The 25,634-nt window shown below is 38.6% G+C and overlaps 1 protein-coding gene across 3 annotated transcripts in view; it reads left to right on the plus strand.

Moving 5' to 3' along the window:
• Positions 1 to 25,634, plus strand: part of LOC308494951 (uncharacterized protein) — a gene marked incomplete at its 5' end in the record, with an annotated part of 161,258 nt that overhangs the window by 87,315 nt on the left and 48,309 nt on the right. For 2 of the 3 annotated variants that reach the window (XR_013992967.1, XM_081042965.1), the window contains one exon: positions 9,174 to 9,279. The exons of the other annotated variant lie outside the window; for it this stretch is intronic. Coding sequence is in view for 1 of the 2 variants with exons in the window: in XM_081042965.1 (XP_080899091.1) it covers positions 9,174 to 9,217 (44 nt within the window). Of the gene's footprint in view, positions 1 to 9,173; positions 9,280 to 25,634 lie in introns of those variants that run through there. 3 annotated transcript variants of the gene reach the window in all.

The raw sequence follows: 25,634 nt of genomic DNA on the forward strand, positions 1-25,634 counted from the left end.
TATGTCCATATTTATGTGGTTTTATTTCTGGGTTCTCAATTCTATTCCATTGGTCTATGTGTCTGTTTTTCTGCCAATACCATGCTGTTTTGATTATTGTAGCCCTGTAGTACAAGCAAAAATCAGGGAGTGTGATACCTCCAGTATTGTTCTTTTTTTTCAATATTGCTTTGGCTATTCGGGGTCTTTTGTGGTTCCAAACAAATCTGATGATATTTTGTTCTATTTCTTTAAAAAATGCCATTGGGATTTTGATGGGGATTGCATTAAATCTGTATATGGCTTTGGGTAATATGGCCATTTTAACTATGTTGATTCTTCCAATCCATGAACATGGAATGTCTTTCCATTTCTTTGTGTCTTCTTCAATTTCTTTCAAAAATGTCTTATAGTTTTCAGCATATAAATCCTTCACATCCTTGGTTAAGTTTATTCCTAGGTATTTTATTTTTTTTGCTGCAATTGAAAAAGGAATTGTTTCTTCTATCTCTTTTTCTGAGATTTCATTGTTGGTATATAGGAAAGCAATGGACTTATGTACGTTGATTTTGTAGCCAGCCACTTTACTGTATTCATTGATTGTTTCTAACAGCTTTTTGGTGGAGTCTTTAGGGTTTTCTATATATAGCATCATGTCACCTGCAAAGAGTGACAATTTAACTTCTTCATTTCCAATTTGGATGCCTTTTATTTCTTTCTCTTGCCTGATAGCTCTGGCAAGGACTTCCAACACTATGTTGTAAAGCAGAGGTGATAGTGGACAACCTTGTCGTGTTCCTGAACGTAGAGCAAAGGGCTTCAGCTTTTCGCCATTAATTATGAGATTAGCTGAGGGCTTGTCGTATATGGCCTTTATTATGTTGAGGTATTTTCCTTCTATACCAATTTTAGTAAGTGTTTTAATCATAAATGGATGTTGTATCTTATCAAATGCCATTTCTGTATCAATTGATAGAATCATATGATTTTTGTCCTTTATTTTGTTTATGTGATGTATCACATTGATGGATTTGCGTATGTTGAACCATCCTTGTGCCCCGGGGATGAACCCCACTTGGTCGTGATGAATAATCTTTTTAATGCATTGTTGTATTCGATTTGCTAGAATTTTGTTTGGGATTTTAGCATCTGTATTCATCAGAGATATAGGTCTGTAGTTTTCTTTTTTTGTGTTGTCCTTACCAGGATTTGGTATCAGGGTACTGTTAGCCGCATAAAATGAGTTAGGGAGTACAGACTCTTCTTCAATTTTTTTGGAAGAATTTGAGCAGGATTGGTATTAGATCCTCTTTGAAGGTTTGGTAGAATTCACTGGTGAAGCCATCTGGTCCCAGACTTTCGATTTTGGGAAGGTTTTTGATGACTGATTCAATTTCATTACTGGTGATCGGTCTGTTTAGATTTTCCAGTTCTTCGTGATTCAGCCTTGGAAGGCTGTATGTTTCTAAGAACTTGTCCATTTCTTCTAAGTTATTAAATTTGGTGGCATATAGTCCTTCATAGTATTCTTGGATAATCCTTTGTATTTCTGTGGTGTCCGTGATAACTTCCCCTTTTTCATTTCTGATTTTGTTAATTCGTGTCTTCTCTCTTTTTATCTTAGTGAGTCTAGCCAAGGGTTCGTCAATTTTGTTAATCTTTTCAAAGAACCAGCTCTTTGTCACATTAATTTTTTGTATTCTCTTTTTGTTCTCTATTTCATTTAGTTCTGCTCTGATTTTTGTTATTTCCTTTCTTCTGCTGACCTTGGGTTTCGCTTGTTCTTGTTTTTCTAGTTCTTTAAGGTGTAACATGAGGTTATTTATTTGGGATTTTTCTTGTTTCTTGAGATAGGCCTGTAATGATATAAATTTCCCTCTTAAAACTGCTTTCGCAGCATCCCAAAAATTTTGGTAGGATGTATTTTCATTGTCATTTGTTTCTATGTATCTTTTGAGCTCTCCTCTAATTTCTTCTTTGACCCAGTCGTTCTTTAAAAGTATGTTGTTTAATCTCCATGTATTTGTGTTTTTTCCTGCTTTCTTTTTGCAGTTGATATCCAATTTCAAAGCTTTGTGATCAGAGAATATGCTTGGTATGATTTCAATCTTCTTAAATTTGCTGAGGCTGATTTTGTGTCCCAATATATGGTCTATCCTTGAGAATGTTCCATGTACACTAGAAAAGAATGTATAGTGTGATGTTTTAGGATGAAGTGCTCTATATATGTCAATTATGTCCATTTCATCTAATGTGTCATTTAGGGCTGCGATTTCGTTATTTATCTTCTGTTTGGATGATCTATCCATAGCTGTCAAAGATGAATTTAAGTCCCCTAGTATAATTGTGTTTTGGTCAATTTCTCCCTTTAGTTCTGTTAGTAGTTGCTTGGTATATTTCGGTTCTCCCTGACTGGGGGCATAAATATTGATGACTGTTATGTCTTCTTGTTGTATAGTCCCCTTTACCATTATGAAATGTCCATCTTTGTCTCTTGTTATCTTTTTTACCCTGAAATCTGTTTCATCGGAAATCATTATGGCTACACCTGATTTTCTCTGGGTACCATTTGCTTGGAGTGTCAATTTCCACCCTTTCACTTTGAGTTTATGCTTGTCCTTATGGCTGAGATGTGTCTCTTGGAGACAGCATATGGTTGGGTTTAGTTCTTTTATCCAATCTGCTACTCTGTGCCTTTTTATTGGTGACTTCAGTCCATCTACATTTAGGGTGATAATTGATATATAAGGATTTCCTGTCATGCTATCTTTATTTTTCTGGTAAGGCTGTGTCTCCATTGTTTCTTTGCCTTTTTGTTGTTGTCTGTTATTTCTGTGTGGTGGTATTCTATGATGTTTCCCTCTGTTTCTTCTTTTATTACACTATATATTTCTGTTCTGGATTTGTTTTTGAGTGGTTACCCTTAAGTTTATGTAAAAGAAAGTTTGATATTTAGAGTATTCCAGTTTCTTCAGTACGCTTACGTTCTCTATTCCCATATTCCATTTCAGGCCTTTACACTCCCCCTTTTTATGTCTCGGTTGCCACAAGTTGTCCCTGTTGATGGTGGTCTAATAGCCTTCTTTAGTATTTCTTGTAGTGCAGGTCGTGTATTAGAAGATTCCCTCAGCTTCTGGATGTCTGGAAAGGTCTTTATTTCTCCTTCATATCTAAAGGAGATCTTTGCTGGATATAGTATTCTTGGCTCATAATTTCTCTCTTTCAATAGTTTGAATATTTGGTTCCATTCCCTCCTTGCTTGTAGAGTTTCTGCTGAAAAATCTGATGATAATCTAATGGGCTTTCCTTTGTAAGTTACCATCTTCTTTTCCCTGGCTGCCTTGAGGATTCTTTCTTTGTCATTGATTTTAGACAGCTTCAATACAATGTGCTTGGTGAAGGCCTGTTGGGATTGAGGTAATTAGGTGTTCTATTTGCTTCTTGGATTCGAGGATCCAGTTCTTTCCACAAGTTTGGGAAGTTCTCATCGACTATTGTTTTGAATATATTCTCTGTTCCCTTCCCTCTTTCTTCTCCTTCTTTTATGCCCATTATTCTTATATTGCTCTTTCTGATTGAGTCAGAAAGTTCTTGTAGAGTTCTTTCATTTCTTTTCAGTCTCAAGTCTCTTTCTTCTTCCATCTGTGTAAATTCCAGGTTCCTATCTTCGATGTCACTGATTCTTTCCTCCATCTGGTCAACTCTACTACCTAAGCTGCATATTTTATTGTTAATTTCTTCTATTGAGTTCTTAACCTCCAGAAATTCTATTTGGTTCTTTTTCAAAATTTGAATCTCTTTTGTAAAATGCTCATGGTGTTCTTTGATTGTGTTTCTGAGTTCATTAAACTGCCTTTCTGTGTTTTCTTGCATCTCGTTCAGTTTTTTGAGAATTGCAATCTTGAATTCTCTGTCATTTAAATCACATATTTCCATATCTCTAAGTTCCTTTTCTGGAGACACTTTTTTTCTGAGCTATCTTGTTGCCTTGGTTATTCATGGCAATCACTGATTTAGTATTTCTCTTCCTAGACATCTACAGGAGTGGCTTCTGCAACAGGTTGTTAGGTATGGGAAGAGCTTTTGAAGTTCCAAAGCTCTTTCTGCACCAGATTCAGAGCCCATATGTTTCAGCGGTTCTGTTTACTCTTGCAGGGATCCGCCCAGATAGGTGGGGCCAGTGGCGGGGTGAGTTGTGAGAGGTGGCCCAGAGCAATGGTGGCGACCACCACCACAGCCAGTCCTGCTTCCACAGCTCCCTCCCCTTTGCCGGAACTAGTTGAGCTGCGAATCTGTGTCTGCGGTCCACAGTTCTCAGATCAGCAAATATTCTGTCCTTTGATCTGACACTGCTACTTTATTGCTTCTAGCACCGGACAGGTGGGTAGTGGCTGGGCGAGCTCTGGGAGGGTAGGGAGGGGGCAGCTAGTCTCCATGCCTACGGCTTCCGTTCTCCGCTCGGCAATGAGGGCTTAAACCATCGAATTCAGCCCTCTATCCTCAGTCTTTGCTCCAAGATCTGCTGTGAGCGAGCGTTGGGTTCAGCCGTTTTGTATGCTGCCCCCTCAGCATTGTGGGCCGTAAGCGGAGCCCTAGCAGTCCAAGTCTTTCCCTCTCCGGCAGCTGCAACTGAGGTAGTTGCGGGATGCAGTGAGCACTGAGCCCTGAGCTAGGTCTGCGTCCTGCGCCCGCATGGCTTCGTCTCCGGACTTCTCCTCTCCCTCCTCCCCCACACGCACGATTCACCCACCTGGAGGTGAATTCAGCAGTGGGCCTCTTCGTCTTGCCTGTCTGCTGTGCAGGGAGTCCTTGGTGGAGTTATTGTTGTCCGATTCGTTGTAAATTCCAGGGGAGCGCTATAGAGGCTCACCTCACGCCGCCATTTTTTCCCCCTTGTATCCATACATGGCCTTTTAATAAAGGTATTTTCCTTCTATACCTATTTTATTAAGTGTTTTAATCATAAATGGATGTTGTATCTTGTCAAATGCTTTTTCTGCATCAATTGATATAATCATATGATTTTTGTCCTTTATTATGTTTATGTGATGTATCACATTGCTATCCAATCAGCTACTCTGTGTCTTTTGATTGGTGAGTTCAGTCCATTTACATTTAGGGTGATTATTGATACGTAAGGATTTACTGTCATTCTATCTTTAGTTTTCTGGTAAGGCTGTGTCTCCATTGTTTCTTTGCCTTTTTGTTGTTGTCTATTATTTCTGTGTGGTGGTATTCGATGATGTTTCCCTCTGTTTTTTATTACAGTAAATATTTCAGTTCTGGATTTTTTTTGAGTGGTTACCCTTAAGATTATGTAAAAGAAAGTTTGATATTTAGAGTGTTCCGTTTTCTTTAGCACGCTCAATTTCTCCATTCCCATATTGCGGTTCAGGCCTTTACTCTCCCCCTTTTTATGTTTCCACAAATTGTCCCCGTTGATGGTGGTCGAATAGCCTCCTTTGGTATTTCTTGTAGTGCAGGTCGTGTATTAGAAAATTCCCTCAGCTTCTTTAGGTCTGGAAAGGTCTTTATTCCTCATTCATTTATAAAGGATATCTTTGCTGGATATATTATTCTTGGATCATGATTTCTCTCTTTCAATAGTTTGAATATTTGGTTCCACTCCCTCCTGGCTTGTAGAGTTTCTGCTGAAAACAAGTCTGATGATAATCTAATGGGCTTTCCTTTGTAGGTTACCGTCTTCTTTTCCCTGGCTGCCTTGAGGATTCTTTCTTTGGTGTTAATTTTAGACAGCTTCAATACAATATGCCTTGGAGAAGGCCTGTTGGGATTGAGGTAATTAGGTGTTCTATTTGCTTCTTGGATTTGAGGATCTAGTTCTTTCCACAAATTTTGGAAGTTCTCATTAACAATTTCTTTGAATATATTCTCTGGTCCCTTTTCTCTGTCTTCTCCTTCTGGTATGCCCATTATTCTTATATTGCTGTTTCTGATAGAGTCAGAAAGTTCTTGTAGAGTTCTTTCATTTCTTTTAAGTCTCAAGTCTCTTTCTCCTTCCATCTGTGTAATTTCCAGGTTTCTATCTTCGATGTCACTGATTCTTTCCTCCATCTGGTCAACTCTACTACCTAAACTGTTTGTTTCATTCTTAATTTCTTCTATTGAGTTCCTAATCTCCAGAAATTCCATTTCGTTCTTTTTTAAAATTTCAATCTCTTTGGTAAACTGTTCATGTTGTTCTTTGATTGCGTTTCTGAGTTCATTAAAGTGCATTTCTGTGTTTTCTTGCATCTCGTTGAGTTTTTTCATAACTGCAATGTTGAATTCTCTGTCATTTAAGTCACACATTTCCATATCTGTAAGTTCCTTTTCTGGAGACTTTTCAGTTTCTTTCTGAGCTGTCTTATGGCCTTGTTTATTCATGGCAATTACTGATTTATTGTTTCTCTTCCTAGACATCTATTGGAGTGGTTTCTGCAACAGGTTGATAGGAAGAGGTCTTTCTTTTGTTTTCCAATACTTGTTGGTAGAATGTTTTATTTTCTCTCCGACTGCAGCCTTCTTTTTTCTCTCTCACACAGTAGTGCTATGTTTTCTCTGCACTATTCCAGCTTCTTACACAATGGGGTGATTCCCTGGGAGACGGGCCTCTCCTCTGTTAACAGTTCACCTGGGTCATAGGGCGCCACGTCCCTGTGGGTGTGCGGAGAGCTTTTGAAGTTCCAAAGCTCTTTCTGCACCCGATTCAGAGCCTGTATATTTCAGCAGTTCTGTTTACTCCTGCAGGGATCGGTCCAGATAGGTGGGCCAGAGGCGGGGTGAGTTTTGAGAGGTGGCCCAGAGCAATGGCGGCGACCACTACCACAACCAGTCCTGCTTCCACAGCTCCCTCCCCTTTGCTGGAAGTAGTTGGGTTGCAAATCTGTGTCTGCAGTCCAAAGTTCTCAGAACAGCAAATATTCTGTTTTTCTGATCTGACACTGCTACTTTATCGCTTCTAGCACCGGGCAATTGGAGGTGGGGTGGGCTCTGGGAAGGTAGGGAGGAGTGGCTTGTCTCAGTGCCTGAGGCTTCCGTTTTGTGCTTGACAGTTAGGGCTTAAACCAGCGTTTTCAGCCTTCTTCCCTCAGTCTTTGCTCCGAGGTCTCTGCCGTGAGTATTGGGTTCAGGTGTGTTATATGCTGCCCCCTCAGCCCTGTGGGCTGTAAGCAGAGCCCTAGCAGTCCGAGTTCTTCCCTCTCCCGCGGCTGCGGTAGTTCCGGGATGCAGCGAGCTCGGAGCACTGAGCTGGGTCTTCGTCCTGCGCCCCCGCGGTTCGTCCCTGCACTTCTACCTTCCCTCTCCCTTGCTCCCGCCATTCGGTCACCTGGAGGTGAATTCAGTAGTGGTCCTCTTTGTCTTGCCTGTCTGCTGTGCAGGGAGTCCTTTGTGGAGTTATTATTGTCTGATTAGTTGTAAATTCCAGGGGAGCTTTACGGAGTCTCACCTCACTCCGCCAGTTTTTCCCAATATTTATTTTTAATTGATAATGTATTTTATTTAACCCATGCAGTCGAATACTAATTTATTTAATTTTGGAAGGAAATTCCAAATCCAACATAAGCTTTATAAAATACCAAAGAAATTTTATTTTTAGTTGATTTTTATGCCAGCTTTAATAGTGACTTTTGTATTGCTTGATAGACGTTTTAAAAAGATGCCTGCTTTCCCACCAACAGTGCACTAGCGTTCCCTTTTCTCCACATCCGCGCCAGCATTTGTTGTTTGTTGATTTATTGATGATAGCCATTTTGACTGGAGTGAGGTGGTATCTCATTGTGGTTTTTATTTGCATTTCTCTGATGGTTAGTGAGGTTGAGCATTTCTTCATATGTCTTCTTGCCTGCAGCCACTATGGAAAACAGTATGGAGGTATCTCAGGAATCGGAAAATGGAACTACCCTATGATCTAGTAATTCCACTCCTAGGCATCTACCTGGAGAAATCCAAAACTCCAATTCAAAAATCTGTATGCACTCCTATGTTTATTGCAGCACTATACACAATAGCTAAGACATGGAAACAACTGAAATACCCATCGGTAGATGACTGGATTAAGAAGCTGTGGTACATTTATACAATGGAGTATTACGCAGCCATAAAGAAGAAAGAAATCTTATCATTTGCAACAACATGGATGGATCTAGAGAACATTATGTTAAGTGAAATAAGTCAGAAAGAGAAAGACAAGTACCATATGATCTCACTTATATGCGGAATCTAAAGGAAAGAATATGTGAATGAACTGATCAGAGACAGTTTTGAGGTCACAAAGAAAAAACCGAGAGTTGTTAGATGGGCGGGGGCGGGGCGGGTTGGGGATAAGGGGAAAGGTGAAGGGATTAGGAAGCAGCTGGTAACCACAAGATGGCCTCAGGATTTTCTGAAAATTAATTTGGGGAAGGTATTCAATAATGTTGTAAAGATTTTGTTGGGTATCTGATGGACATGCGTCCTATTTGGTAGACCACCTCAGAGATAATGTGGATGCCTGATCATGGCATTGTACACCAGAAGCTAAACATTAATGAATGCCAACTATAATTTTATATATATAATGTGATGGGTGGGTATGAGGTCGGAGGGATAATGGATGGGGGGAGGGGGGTTCACAGTGTGAGGAATATAAATGATGAACGTCTAAGTATTACCTTGTCTTGTACACCTGAAACTAATAAAAAAAAAGATGCCTGCTTTTCGTGATTTATTAGAATCTCAGTCACCCCTTCTACCCACTGCTTACTAAAAAAAGAAAAATAGTCCTGTAATATTTTCATTTTGAGGTCGTGTGGGCTACTCATATATGGATGGAATTAAAATCTCAGGAGGTCATATTCTGAGGTCTTTATAAAAGCAATATGAATGTTGGGGATAAAATTCAGAAGTAATATGTACCTTATGGTACCTTACTCTGTGATGTTTTATTAATGTCCAGTATATCCTGTCACCTTAAAGTACTTGATTAGTAAAAATAAATTTTTATTTTATACTTGGATTTGTTCGGGTTCACTTGGTAAGTTACCCTTTTTACAGTTCTATTTATTTTATTTATGCTCAATCTGAATATTAGTCTACTTCTTAGGCTGATGCTAGACAGCAAGCTAATGTTGAGCAAGATATCATTCTGTTATAACTATTTAATGGTATGGATAGAACACTAACAGAAGCAACCTCTCTTTTCCCTTTTACAGGGTTTAGTGGGATTCATCTTCAATCTGTATTTCCACCAATATGATCACCACTGGCACCATATGCACAGTGAACTACCCAAGTTAAAGGACCTATACTGTCATTTATGTTCCATGACTATGTGTGTGTGTGTGTGTGTGTATTTATATGTATTTAATTATATATATAAATATATATATTTAATTATATACATTTAATATGTATATTTAATTAAGGTGACAATAGTTAGTGAAGTTACATAGATTTCAGGTGTACAATTATGTATAACATCTTCTATATATCATATTGTCTGTTCACCACCCAGAGACAGTTCTCCTTTCAACACCATATATTTGATCCCCGTTACCCTCATCTACCAGCCCCTTCCCCCCTTACCCTCTGGTAATCACTAAACTATTGTCTGTGTCTGTGAAATTTTCTTTCTTTCTTTCTTTGTCTTGTTGCTTTGAAGCTTTCAGTTTTATGTCCCACATATTTTATTTATTTATTTATTTATTTATTTATTTATTTATTTATTAGTTTCAGGTGTACAAGACAAGGTAATATTTAGACGTTCATCATTTATATCCCTCACACTGTGAACCCCCCTCCCCCATCCACTATCCCTCCGACCTCACACTGAACCATCACATTATATATATAAAATTATAGTTGGCATTCATTAATGTTTAGCTTCTGGTGTACAATGCCATGATCAGGTATCCACAGTATCCCTGAGGTGGTCTCCCAAATAGGACGCATGTCCATCGGATACCCAACAAAATCTTTACAACATTATTGAATACCTTCCCCAAATTAATTTTCAAAAAAACCCCGAGGCCATCTTGTGGTTACCAGCTGCTTCCAAATCCCTTCACCTTTCCCCTTATCCCCAACCCCCCCCCACACCCATCTAACAACTCTCGTTTTTTTCTTTGTGTCCCCAAAACTGTTTCTGATTAGTTCATTCACATAGTCTTTTCTTTAGATTCCATATATAAGTGAGATCATATGGTACTTGTCTTTCTCTTTCTGACTTATTTCACTTAACATAATGTTCTCTAGATCCATCCATGTTGCTGCAAATGATAAGATTTCTTTCTTCTTTATGGCTGCGTAATACTCCATTGTATAAATGTACCACAGCTTCTTAATCCAGTCATCTACCGATGGGCATTTCGGTTGTTTCCATATCTTGGCTATTGTGTAAAGTGCTGCAATAAACATAGGAGTGCATACAGATTTTTGAATTGGAGTTTTGGATTTCTCCGGGTAGATGCCTAGGAGTGGAATTACTGGATCATAGGGTAGTTCCATTTTCAGATTCCTTTTGTGTGTGTGTGTGTGTGTGTGTCTGTGGGGTTGCCTCTATTTCATTTATTTCTGCTCTGATATTTATTATTTCCTTCCTTGTACTCACTTCAGGCTTTGTTTTCTCTTCTTTTTCCAGTTACCTTAGGTGTAAAGTTAGACTGTTTATTTGAGATGTTTGTTGTTTCTTTAAGTAGACCTGCATTGCTATAAATTTCCCTCTTATTTACTTTGTCCCATAGATTTGGGGTCTTCGTGTTTTCGTTATCATTTGTGTCAAGGTATCTTGATTTCTTCCTTGATCTCATTGTTGACCCATTGATTATGTAGTGGTATGTTGTTTAGCCTCTAAGTGTTTGTGTTTACTTTTTCATTTTTTCCCTTGTAATTAATTTCTAGTTTCATAGCACTGTCAGAGAAGACACTTGATATGATTTCAGTCTTCTTAAATTTATTGAGACTTGTTTTGTGGCCTAACATGTGGTCTATCTTGGAAAATGTTCCATGTGCACTTGAAAAGAGTGTATATTCTTCTGCTTTGGGGTAAAATGCTCTAAAAATTATCAATTAAATCAATCTGATCTAGTGTGTCATTTAAGGCCACTGTTTCCTTGTTGATTTTCTGTCTGGAAATCTGTCCGTTGTTGTCAGTGGTGTGTTAAAGTTCCCTACTGTGATTGTGTTATTGTTAACCTCTGCCTTTGTGTCTGTCAGTATTTGCTTTATATATTTAGGTGCTCCTATGTTGGGTGCATAGATGTTTACTAGGATTATGTCCTCTTTTTGGATTGATCTCTTTATCATTATGTAATATCCTTCTTTATCTCTTACTATAGTCTTCATTTTAAAGTCTATTTTGTCAGATATAAGTATTATTATCTCAGCTGTTTTTTTTCCATTTGTGTGAAATATCTTTTTCCATCCCTTTGCTTTCAGTCTATGTGTGTTTTGATCTGAATTGGGTTTCTCGTAGGCAGGATATGCCTTGCCTGTGACGATCCTGGGGCTACCTAGTGGGAGCCACAAAGTTATATGTGGTTGGTGCTGGACCTAGAGGTTTTTGGGGGTGACCTCACTGTGAACTGAGGCCCACTGTCACCGTTATTGGGCCTATGGCAGTTTAGCAAAAGCCCAAAGGGGTCCCTTAGGCCTGTTGTTACCTGCTGGCTGCCAGTAAGGGTCAGCTGTTGAAAGAGCCTCATTAGGTATGCTGGCTAGACTGGTTAACCTGATGTTGATAGTGTCCTCTGCAATGCAGCAACAAGCTGGGTGGAGCAGGGTCCCAGGGAGCCACGGGGAGGCATGGCTGGTGGTTTTCACAAAGTCAGATTTGGCTCCTGTGCCAGCTCTGGGCTTACAACCACTTTGCAAAATGCCCCAAGAATACCGTGGTAAGCCACCGTTCAGTTCTGGCTCACAGGTCCCCAACAACCATGGAAGAGAGGCTACAGCTCAATTTGTGGCTGACTGTCCACCACCAAACATTCCCCAGGCCATGGTGGGCCATCTGCTATTGTAAAAGGCTTTTGCAGCTTGTGGGGTGGGGCAGGCTGCCCAGGAGCCAAGAGTGTCCAAGGCAATGCAGCACTAACTGGGTGGTGCAGGGACCCAGGGCATCACCAAGGTGGTGTGCACGTGTGGATTTTACGAGACCAATGTGGTATCAGATTTGGTCCTTTGAGGGAGGGTTCAACATAGAAAAGATGGTACCCTCCTGTAGGCTACATGTAAGGCAGGCTCCACACAGGGACAATGGCACTGTCCCTTCAACCCTGGCATCAAAGCCACATAACTCACTGTTTCCTTGTATGTCTCTGGTATCTCTCAAGTTGCTGCCCCTCCACTGGAACCCAGTTGAGTGTTTGCAAGCAAGTGAGTCTATGCGCAAGTCCCTTAAGAGGATGTCTGGGTTTCCAGCCACCTTCCACCTCACCGAGATGGACGGACAGAGTCCTCGCTGCTTTTCACTGCCAGATATGGGGACTCCTCTTCCCATCACAGGACCCCTGGGCTGGGGAGCCCAGTGTTGGGCTGGGACCCCTTCCTCCTCAAAGAGGACCTCCACCACTGAGGTGTCCCTCTCGGTCTTTAACCATTCCTGTGGGTTTGAGTTCAGCCTGTTTCTTGTCTCTGCCCCTCCTACTAGTCTCAATGTGGCCTCTTCTTTATGTGCTTAGTTATATGGGTTCTGCTTAGGTAGTCCTCAGATGATTCTTGAGGTTAAGTGTTCTATAATTTAGGTGTAATTTTGATGTGATCCTGGCAGGCAGCAGGCATAGCATTTACCTATTCTGCCATCTTGGACTGTCTCCCTAATAAATCCAATCTTTATTCTTATTCACTTTTTTTAGTAAGACTATTATATTTAGATTAGTTTTGATTCACAGCAAGATTGAGGGAAAGGTACAGATATTTCCCATATATCTGCTACTGCCACACATGCACAATTGCCCCCATTATCAACAACCCCCCAGAATGGTACATTTGTTACAATCGATGAACCTACATCAACACATCACAATTACCAAAAGTCCATAGTTTACATTAGGGTTCACTCTTAGTGACATACATTCTATGGGTTTGTACAAATGTATAATGACATATATCCACTATTATAGTATCATACAGATTATCTTCACTGCCCCAAAAATCCTCTGTTCGCTGCTTCATCCCCTTACCCCTCCCCCTGGAGACCACTGATTTTTTTCCCATAGTTTTGCCTTTTCCACAATGTTATATAGCTGGAATTGTACAGTACATAGCCTTTTCAGATTGGCTTCTTTTACTTAATAATATGAATTTTAAGCTTCTTCCATGTATTTTTATAAGTTGATAACTCATATCTTTTAGCACTGAATAATACTTTATTGTCTGGATGTACCGCAGTTTATTTATCCATTCACCTCCTTAAGGACATCTTAGTTACTTCCTAATTTGTGGAATAATGAATAAAGTTGCTATAAACATTTGTGTGCGGGTTTTTGTATAGACATAAGTTTTCAACTCCTTTGGATAAATACCAAGAAGCATTATTTCTGGATCCTATGATAAGAGTATGTTTAGTTTTATAAGAAGCCACTGAACTGTCTTCCAAAGTGGATGTACCATTTTGTATTCCCGCCAACAATGAACAAGTGTTCCTGCTGCTTCACATGCTTGCCAGCATTTGGTGCTGCCAGTGTTCTGCATTTTGGCTATTCTAACAGGTCTGTAGTAGTATCTCATTGTTGCTTTAATTTGCATTTCCCTGATGATATGATGTGGAGCTTCCTTTCATATGCTTGTTTGACATTTGTATATCTTCTTTCGTGAAGTATCTGTTAAGGTCTTTGGCCCATTTTTTTTCGAGTTGTTTGTTTTCATATTGTTGAGTTTTAAGAGTTCTTTGTAAAAAAAAAAGAGTCCTTTGTATATTTTGTATAATGGTCCTTTATTGAGTGTGTCTTTTGCAATTATTTTCTCCCAGTCTGTGGCTTCTCTTCTCATTCTCTTGACATTGTCTTTCACAAAGCAGAAGGTTTTTTTTTTGTATTTTTTTCTTTTTTAATTTTAGTGAAGTCCAGTTTTTCAATTATCTCTTTCATGGATCATGCCATTGGAATTGTCATACTTTTTTGCATAGTTATAATCATCGTGTATAAATAATTTGATTCTACTTTTTCTATTTAATATGACTTATCTGATCTATGTTGCTCCATAATCTTTGCATTTATTATTTTAGTGAACGTATAACATTCCTTCTAATTGACGTACTATAATGCACTTGATCTTCTCATTCTCTGAATACAATTATTGCAGCTATACAATAATCACAATATGGAAATGCCTACATGCAACGACTCTGCTTTACTTTATTTTCCCTTAAAGTTCTTATCACCATATATGCCTGCTATCTAATGTACTCAGTTATATTCATTGCTTATTATTGTTTTTTTCCACTTTAAAATAAATCTACAAGGCCAAGGCCCTTTGTCTTATTTGTTCACTAATGTATCCCAGATCCCAGACTAGTGATTACAATAGTAATGAGATGCCAAATGCATATTTGTCAAACAAATTTTAAATAATTCTCTTACTCAATTCCTAGCAGTGAGCTAGTCAGAGGGAATCTGAAACAGCTATAGTTATTGTTAACTATATATATGTTACTATAGTTAACAATACTGTATTATATACTTGAAAGTTGCTAAGAGAGTAGATCTTAAATGTTTTTATTACGAAAAATTGTAATTATGTGAGGTGATGGATATCTTAACTAACCTTATTGTGGTAATGATTTTGCAATATATTTATATAGCAAATCATTATATTGTGTACTTTAAACTTACACAATATTGCATGTCAGTTATATCTCAATAAACCTGGAGGAAAAAGTGCATGGACATTGGTTTTTTTAGCAATAAATTATAGCAGGATTTTCTTCTGTACTGGCCAAATGGACCTTCAATTAGAATTAAAAACATGATTCTGGAGGTAGCACGTGGGTCTTTCTCCCACACTACTGTGGCCCACATTCAGCACCCTAGTTTGTATACAATGTCCACGTCATGAAAAGATAAAATTAGTTAGAAAAGCGAACAACCATTTCTCTGTTTAATATGAGAGTTTGAACTTAAGACCAGGCTGAGAGCAGATGCATCATACTCATATATGCTTTGAAAACCATCTTTGGGAAACAGATCCTCTTTTTCATGAAAATGTACACAGTACAAATTATAGGAACTATAAGTATTGCTGCTCCAATATTTCTGTGCTGACAACTCATCTAGACTCCAGATTTTTCATGGAGGAGTGTACCTTAGCACATACTTGGAAACCTGAGCACAGATCAATTCTTTGTAGAAAAATAGTGATTAATCCATAAAAAAGGTACTGCCCACCTTCATGCTGCCATCCCACTCTAACACTTGACATGTTGTCTGTCACAAGCAAACACAGGGACTACATGAGATCTGGAAACTGTGTCATGATGTGATAGTAAAATTAGATAAAGTGCCCTGCATGAGCAAAGGAAAAGCACTGATATTACTGAGCTATTACTGTCTGCCACACCCTTCACATCCATTTACTGTTCAACACAACCCTATGAGACAGGTATTATTTTTCCCACCCACTTTACAAATGAAGAAATTGAGACACATAGAGGTGAAATAACTAGTCTAAGATCAAAGGGTAAGTGCAAGAACAGGGATTCAAACCCAGGTTTGAATGACTTCAAAGTCATAATTTTTCTGTGGTATCATTATGACATCATAATTCTACTCATAGGAATGGCATCCTAATTTGGACTGAGTGGCTCAGAGACCATGAGCAATATTATTCTTCTTTTGGAGACTCAGTTTCCTTATCTATATGATGAGGGAGTTCAACTTAGAGTTGGATCTCTCAGTGCCATTTTTTTTTCTGATCACATTTGATTATTACAACACCCTATGAGACAAATTGGGTAAATGTTATCTCCACTTTATAAATGAAAAAATGGAAATTCAGAGAGGTTTTGGGTCTTGTGTACAGTCACATAGCTAGTTTTTGGGAGTGTCAGACAGAACCCATGTTTCTGAACTTCTAGATTAAAGCATTGGAGGCCACTGGCAAGGTTATGTGTCCCTCTATTTCTTCTCATTATGGGAAAATTCCTCATTCCTACAATCCAGGGTTCACATTAATAAAATTTTTACACATAGTATTGTTTGAAATACTCACATATTTTCTCTGAATCTGAATATGTCATCAGTTAGATGTTTGTTTTTGTTGGTCCGTGAATGAAATAAGCCATTAACTCACACCTTATTCTTTTTCTTTTTTTTAATTTCCAAATTTCATTTTTAATATATCAAAAGATTTCTCAATTTTTCTTTTTTTTAATTAAAGTTTATGGGGTGACAAATGTTAGTAAAGTTACATAGATTTCAGGTGTACAATTCTGTATTACACCATCTATAAATCCCATTGTGTGTTCACCACCAGAGTCAGTTCTCCTTCCATCACCATATATTTGACCCTATTTATCCTCATCTACCACCCCCTCTCCCCTTACCTTCTGGTAACCACTAAACTATTGTCTGTGTCTATGGGTTTTTGTTTAAGTGCTCACACACAGTGGATCTTCACCATGAACTAGGGCTGAGATTGCCTAGTTGGATGTTGACAAGTATACATTGTGATTGGTCAGAGCCCATGCTGAACCAGTTGTTAATTTTCTGAATAGCAGTGAACAACAGGTAGGGGTCAATATGTCCATTTGACAGAAGAGGAACTAAAGTCCCAGGAGTCTCAATAGCTTACACAGATATTAATCAGGTAGCAGTGGTAGGGGGAACATGCTCATTTTCCTACAACTTCAACAAGTGGTCACTGTCAAAGTAGGTAGACCATCACGTGTGTATCAGTCAGGATTCTCCAGAGAAACAGAATCAATAGGAAATATATAAATAAAGAGATTTATTTTAAATAATTGTCACACATGATTTAGGCCTGGCAAATCCAAAATTTATAGGACCACAGACTGAAAGCTCACGCAGGATTTCTCTGTTACATAGTCTTGAGGCAGAATTCCTTCTTTCCCAGGAAATATCAGTTTTTACTCTTCAGTCTTAGATCAGGTCCACAACATAGAGGATAATTTCTTTTACTTAAAGTCAACTGTAAATATTAATCACATTCCACGAAATAATGTTCAGACCAGTTTGACAGCTGAGCATCATAGTATAGCCAAGTTAACACATAAAATTAACCATCATGGGGTGTTTGGAATGGACAGCTTTGGGACAGCATGGGTTTGGCCCCTAAAGACAAAATCTGCTACATGCCCCCACCACCAAACTGCTTATCAGGGCTGGAACCTCCAGTCTCAGTGACTCAGCTAGATTTAAAATACAGTGGTTGTTATATTAGACCATATTTTCTCTGTCTCTGGAAGGGAAACTACTGAAGTTGAAGCAAAGAGAGAAAGATCAGAGTCGTGCCTCCAAATTCCCTAAAAAATAAGAGATTGCCTACCTTCATCATACCTCTGTCATCTAACAGTTTCCTCATCTGTAAAATGTAAATAACAATTTTGTCTATATCTTAGGGGTTTTGTGAAGATGAAATCAAATTAGTGTATGCAAAGTACTTAGAACAGTACCTTGCACATAATAAGCACTATAAAATGTTAGTTATTATTATTATTATTATTAGCAGCTGCAGCAGTATCCTAGGTAGAGCCCTCTGCAATAGTGTGAAGTCATCAAATTCATATTCTAGCATCTCTTTTGATATTGGCCTGTTCTTGAGCTCCAATGGCAACCCCTACAGGAAGCTTGGAGAGGGCTTTAGCCCTTGTCCTCCACAGCAGCATCAGCTACCTCCAATAAATATATCACATTAGTAAAAACAGTATTGTGGCCACATTAAAACAGGACAAGTAAGTCCCCTAACCTGTGCCTACCCCCTTCTACTCCTTTCACCTTGTTACCTACCTCTTATAGAGAAATTGTGGAGTCTCCAAAGTTGGCCACCAAGTAGCTCTACATTACTCACATGAACTGGACATCTCATCTCTTCTCTTTCCCTCTCCTCACCAAAACCCTGTGAATTGAGTAACACTATCCTCAGGAAACCAGAGCCCCCAAAGTTAAAGAGTTTTACCCAAAGCCACACAGTTATAAATGGTACAGCAGGGATTTGAACCCAGATATGTGGGAGTTCAAGTTCTGTCTACTCTATCACATGAATACATCCCAAGATGCCCTTAGCTTCAAATGGCTTAACTCCTTGCTTATACAGAATTTCCATTTCAAAAGAGGAGTCATATAAATGCAAAAGGCATGTGCATCTAAAGGAAGGAATTTATTTTAATTGTAGTTTCTTTAGGATATAGAAAGAATCATGATGAAAATGGATTTAAAAAATGGACCAAAAAAGATGCCTTCCAGAATTAACCAGTTACCTTTATCTTTATTACAAATAATTTTAACTTGTGTTCTTAGTAATGTCATACAGGAATTAATTTACAATATTGGGATGTTTAGGGAGTGTGACAAAACAGTGGGGGGAGATTTGGAGGCAGGAGGTCTTTCAGGGATGCTCCCAAATCATACCATTATGTAAAAGTCTAGACCTTAGGCTTAAGGTGGTCATCTTAATGATAAACCAACTCAGGTGGAGGCAGAAGATAAGGGAAGTCTACGGGGGTGGTAGATGAGGGTAAATGGGATCAAATATATGGTGATGGAAGGAGAACTGACTCTAGGTGGTAAACACACAATGCGATATATATATATATATATGAGGTATTACAGAATTGTACACCTGAAACCTGTGTAACTTTACTAACAGTTGTCACCCCAGTAAACTTTAATTTAAAAAAAGAGGTAAAGGAAATCTCCTTACAGCCCTTTGCTTGGGAGAGGAACAGCAGAAACTGCTGGAGAGTCTAGTGTTAAGGTCAGATTCCTGTAATGTTCTCTCTTTCTAGGCACGCACTCTGCCAGGCTGCTGAGAACTTGAAAGTACTTTGAATTACTTTGGAACTTGCCATATCTTAGCTAAGCTGTCAATGTGGAAAATCACAAAGTAATTATGAGTGCTTTCACTGTCCTTCTAAATTAGGCAATAAATAGGATGAATCACTGAATGAGACATCAGTACTTTTTAAGCTCTCTGCAGCATACTGAGAAAGGTAATTATTGAGTGAAAAGCAAAGAGCTACCTGAACAGAGGTAGCCTCAAAGGATATGTGTGATGAGGGGAGGAGTTGGAACACATATTGTTTTTAAATTGTTGGCATTTTACAGATCAAGAAACATAGCAAAATATTCTAAATTTGCAAGCAAACACAGCTACAAAAAAGTCCTTTATAGTTCCTTTCTTCTACCCCCCTCAAACACTGTTTCTGGGAAGCTTTTGCCAATACTGAAGGCCCCACAAAGAGCCTACCTATTCTCACTTACCATACCAAAAGCACCACCAAAAACAACAGCGTGGAATAGTTTGGGTCTCCCTTTGCAGTGAAAAATACACTCACATGCAAACACCATTTTTATAACACTGCCCGCCTACTCAGAAATTTAAAATTATTCCCTTTGCCCATGACATTAAGTCTAAATTCTGAACTTCCTTGACTTTAGATAGTAGATGTTTCATAATCTATTTCACTCCTATTTCCCATCAAATAAAATTCCTTTAGGGGATTCATTGTCTTCCTATAGAGTTGAAACTTGACATTGACAATTTTCGATTTAACATTTGCAGCTTTAGCTATATAAATGCAATGCCAATGTTCAACTTCAGGTTAGAGTTTGTAATTTTGCTAAAACACAGATTTGAATTAGCATTTCTATGAAAGCTGGTGTGCAGCACCCACATGCTTGGCTAGTCACAGCCTCTCATATGCCTTCTACCATCTACATCATCTCTACTGTTCTCCCCAAGATTCAATGACATATAGGTATTGCCATCACTGTTTTACAAATGAGGGAATTGAAGAAATTAAATATGATGTATTCATTCAACAAACATTTATGGAGTGCCTGTTCTGGAAATTAGGGATACAGCAGTGAGGAAAACAGCAATTCAGAAGCTAGTAATATACTGTTGCAGAGTAGGGATGAAAATAATCAAGTCATCTAACAGACAAGATGATTGCAACGAAGAAATGCTTCATGAAGAATACATCTAAAATTTTAAAAGAAACAAAAGGATGAGAAAATGAACAAAGACAAAACTATAATTCCAGCAATTAGATACCAGAGGAATGGCTGGATGATAACTGTTACACCACTTCTTCACACAGTTCTGTGAAGTAGCTCCTCAGGTGATGCTGTTGAAATATAATTATTGAAACAGAATGTTAAGCCCTACTAGACAGCTTTTACAAAAAAATGTTTTATGACTTTAAAATGTGTGCATAAAAATAAGATTGGAAAGGTATTTATCCACTGAACAAATATATTTTTGAATCTACTATGTGTAAAGTGCTATTGTAGGAACACTTGAGGATACAACAGTGAACAAGAAAGACTCATAAATTTTTGCCCTCCAAGAACTGAAATTTCAATGGGAAAAGGAAAATAAAAATGCAAAAATACAAAGTATATGGATTAGATACTTTTAAGAAGCTGTAGTGCTCTGAAGGTAATAGAAATGATGCAAAGGGTTAGACTACTTTATATTAAGTGGTCTAAAATGACTATATGAGGTGATGGCATTTGAGCTGAGACTGAAATAAGATGAAAGTGGTCAGCCACGCAAAGATCTTGGAGAAGAGCATCCCAGAATGATAGAACAACAAATGCATATCTCTAAAGAGGAATTGAGTTTGCCAGGCACTAAGAACTGAGAGAAAATGCATGGACAGGGATGGTGTGAGTGAGAGGAAGGTATAATATTCATTTGGAGAGAGAGGCAGGGGTCAGATCATGTATGGTTTTATAGGCCATCATAACTAGTGGTTTTATTTTAATTAAAATGGGAATCCCACTCAGGGGTTTTAAGCAAAGAAGTGATTTTGAGAACTGAAGTAACCGATAGACCACTGTCTAGGACCCAGACTGGCCACTGAGTAGTGCATTTACAGGACAGATTCATACAGCACTACAAAGTCTATGAAAGCTTAACTGACATTGGAAACACAACCAACAGAAGGCAAGTTGCAACTTTGGGCCAGAAGTTAATCAAGTCAATTGCCTGCTAAAACAAAATACCAACATTCTCCATAGAATTTAGAAGAGATCTAGAGTCTCATAAGATTATGTTTAAAATGACAAGATACTATCCAAAAATTTTAGGCATATGAAAACCGATTAAAATTCCAAGCTGCATAGGAAATAGACATATAAACAGATATGACACAAATGTTGGAATTATCAGACAAATACTGCTATTATAAAATGTTCAAATAAACAGTCTTTTTTTTTTTTTTTTTTTTTTTTTTTTAATTAATTTTATTGGGGTGACAATTGTTAGTAAATTTACATAGATTTCAGGTGTACAATTCTGTATTACATCGTCTATAAATCCCATTGTGTGTTCACCACCCAGAGTCAGTTCTCCTTCCATCACCATATATTTGATCCCCTTTACCCTCATCACCCACCCCCCACCCCCTTACCCTCTAGTAACCACTAAATTATTGTCTGTGTCTATGAGTTTTTGTTTCTCATTTGTTTGTCTTGTTCTTTTTGGTTTATATACCACATATCAGTGAAATCATAGGGTTCTCTGCTTTTTCTGTCTGACTTATTTCACTTAGCATTATTCTCTCGAGATCCATCCATGTTGTCACAAATGCTCCTATATCATCTTTCCTTAACGCCGAATAGTATTCCATTGTGCACTGAAAAAAATGGCGGCGTGAGGTGAGCCTCTGTAACGCTCCCCTGGAATTTACAACGAATCGGACAACAATAACTCCACAAAAAACTCCTTGCACAGCAGACAGGCAAGACGAAGAGGCCGACTACTGAATTCACCTCCAGGTGGGTGAATCGCGCGAGCGGGGGAGGAGCGAGAGGAGAAGTGCGGAGACGGAGCCGCGCGGGCGCAGGACGCAGACCTAGCTCAGTGCTCGGAGCCCGCTGCTCCCGGAACTACCGCCGCTGCGGGAGAGGGAAGGACTCGGACTGCTAGGGCTCCGCTCACGGCCCGCAGGGCTGAGGGGGCAGCATACAAAACCGCTGAACCCAACGCTCGCTCACGGCAGACCTCGGAGCAAAGACTGAGGGAAGAGGGCTGAAATCAGTGGTTTAAGCCCTCACTGCCGAGCGGAGAACGGAAGCCTTAGGCACGGAGACTAGCCGCCCCTCCCTACCCTCCCAGAGCTCGCCCCGCCCCCACCTGCCCGGTGCTAGAAGCCATAAAGTAGCAGTGTCAAATAAACAGTCTTGAACATTCTCGCAATAAATGTTAAAACACAAGTTCTCAATGTGGACACTCCTGTGATTATGCTGTCTTATATAAGACTCCATCTTGTTATCCAGCTTGCTGTCTTCCTCCATTGCTGGCTTTCAAGAAGTAAGCTTCCATATGTAAGAGAACCATGTAGTAAGGAACTTCAGGCAGCCCCTGGGAACTGACCATGTCATCCAACTGACAACCAGTAAGAATCAGGGGCCCTCAGTCTTACAGACAGAAGGAAGCAAATTCTAACAATATGGGTGAACTTAGAAGCAAACCCATCATCAGTCTAGTTCCAAATGAGAACATAGCCCTGTCAAACACTTCTGAAGCCAAGTCGAAGATCTAGCTAAGCTGTGCCAACTTCTGATCAAAAAAATACGTAAGAGAGTAAATTTGTGTTCTTTTAAGTCACTATCACTAGTTTGTGGTAATTTGTTATACAGCAATAACTAATACACTCAGCAAAGATATAGAAGCTATAAAAACACTCAAATGGAAATTTTAGAAATGAAATTTAAAGAAAAACAGCACTGGGTGGATGTAATAGCAGAATGGTAATGACAGAGGAGTCAGCAAACTTTCAGATCAATACAAATTATCCATTCTAAATAACAAAGAGAAAAAAATGAAAAATAACTAACAGCATTAGGGACTGTTGGTGAATAACAAATGGTCAAGTATTTGCATTATCAGAGTCCATGAAAGAAAGGAAAAGGAGTGTGCTGCTGAAAAACATATTTTAGGAAATAGTGGCAGAGAATTCCCCAAGTTTGGCAAAGATATAAACCTAGCAATTCAAGAAGCTGATTGAATCCCAGGTAAGATAAACCAAAAAAATTTCATACCTAGAAAAATCCTAATCAAGTTGGCAAAAATGAAAGACAAAGAAAAAATCTTGAAAATAGAGAAAAGTGACCCATTACATATGGAAAAATCATTCAAATAACTTAAGATATCACATCATAAACCCTGGGGGCCAGAAAGAAGTGGCACATTTTTCAAGTGCAGAAAGTAAAGAAACGTCAATTCCAAATTCTATATCCATTGAAAATAATGTTCGGGGGAAAGAGTGAAATAAAGACATTCCCAGATAAAGTAAATGTAAGAGTATTTATACCAGCAGATACATTTTAAAAGAGTAGTAAAAAGAGGCTTTTCAGACAGGAAGAAATTGTTAGTAGAAGGAAATACGAATAGCAGAAACGAATGAAGAGCAAAAGAAACAGTACATATCTGAGTAAATATGATGGATACTTTTGTCCTCTTGAGTTTTTAAAAGTAATATCTGGTAGCAAAAATTACAAAAAAATATTTGATGGATTTTCAATATATGTAGATATAATATATAAGAATTATAGCATAAAGAGGGCAAGGTAAAATTACCTATGAAATAATAGTTTCAACATTCCAAATAGAGTGGTAAAATATTGCTTCTAGGTAGACTGTCAAAGTTAAGTATATTTTTTTTTATTAAATTTACTGGGGTGACAATTGTTAGTGAATTTACATAGATTTCAGGTGTACAATTCTGTATTACATCGTCTATAAATCCCATTGTGTGTTCACCACCCAGAGTCAGTTCTCCTTCCATCACCATATATTTGATCCCTTTTACCCTCATCACCCACCCCCCACCCCCTTACCCTCTGGTAACCACTAAACTATTGTCTGTGTCTATGAGTTTTTGTTTCTCATTTCTTTGTCTTGTTCTTTTGTTGTTTTTGGTTTACATACCACATATCAGTGAAATCATGGGGTTCTCTGCTTTTTCTGTCTGACTTATTTCGCTTAGCATTATACTCTCAAGATCCATCGATGTTGTCACAAATGTTCCTATATCATTTTTCTTACCGCTGAATAGTATTCTATTATGTATATATACCACAACTTCTTTATCCATTCATCTATAGAAGGAGATTTTGGTTGTTTCCATGTCTTGGCCACCATAAACAAAGGTGCAATGAACATTGGAGCAAATGTGTCTTTATGTATAAATGTTTTCAAATTTTTTGGATAGATACCCAGGAGAGGGATTGCTGGTTCATATGGTAATTCTATTCGTATTTTTTTGAGGAACCTCCACACTGTCTTCCATAGTGGCTGTGCCCGTCTGCATTCCCACCAACAGTGGATGAGGGTTCCTTTTTATCCACAGCCTCTCCAACACTTGTTACTATTTGTCTTGTTGATGAAAGCCATTCTGACTGGGGTGAGGCAATATCTCATTGTGGTTTTTATTTGCATTTCTCTGATGATTAGTCTTGTTGAGCATTTTTTCATGTCTATTTGCCATTTGTATGTCCTCTTTGGAGAAATGTCTCTTCAGGTCCTCTGCCCATTTTCAATTGGGTTGTTTGTTTTTTTGTTGTTGAGCTTCATGAGTTCCTTATACATTTTGGATATTCACCCCTTATCAGATGCACTGTTTGCAAAACTCTCCTCCGATTCAGTTGGTTGCCTCTTTATTGTGTCAATGGTTCCTTTTGCTGTGCAGAAGCTTTTAAGTTTCATAGAGTCCCATTTGTTTATTTTAGCTTTTACTTCCATTGCCTTTGAAGTCAAATTCATAAAATGCTCTTTGAACCCAAGGTTCATAAGTTTAGTACCTATGTTTTCTTCTATGCAGTTTATTGTGTCAGGTCTTATGCTTAAGTCTTTGATGCATTTTGAATTAATTTTGGTACATGATGGCAGATACCAGTCCAGTTTCATTCTTTTGCACATGGTATCCAATTCTCCCAGCACCATTTACTGAAGAGGCTGTCTTTCCTCCATTGTATGTTTTTAGCTTCTTTGTCAAAAATTATCTATCCAAGCTGTGGTACATTTATACAATGGAGTATTACGCAGCCATAAAGAAGAAAGAAATCTTATCATTTGCAGCAACATGGATGGATCTAGAGAACATTATGTTAAGTGAAATAAGTCAGAAAGAGAAAGACAAGTACCATATGATCTCACTTATATGCGGAATCTAAAGAAAAGAATATGTGAATGAACTAATCAGAGACAGTTTTGAGGACACAAAGAAAAACCGAGAGTTGTTCGATGGGCGGGAGCGGGGGGGGGGGGGGGGGTTGGGGATAAGGGGAAAGGTGAAGGGATTGGGAGGCGGCTAGTGGCCGCAAGATGGCCTCAGGGTTTTCTGGAAATTAATTTGGGGGACTTATTCAATAATGTTGTAGGGGTTTTGTTGGGTATCCGATGGGTATGCGTCCTATTTGGGAGACCACCACAGGGATGGTGTGGATGCCTGATCGTGGCGTTGTGCACCAGAGGCTAAACATTAATGA

The sequence above is a fragment of the Rhinolophus hipposideros genome, assembly GCF_964194185.1.
Source record: "Rhinolophus hipposideros genome assembly, chromosome: X".
In the NCBI taxonomy this organism is placed as follows: Eukaryota; Metazoa; Chordata; class Mammalia; order Chiroptera; family Rhinolophidae; genus Rhinolophus; species Rhinolophus hipposideros.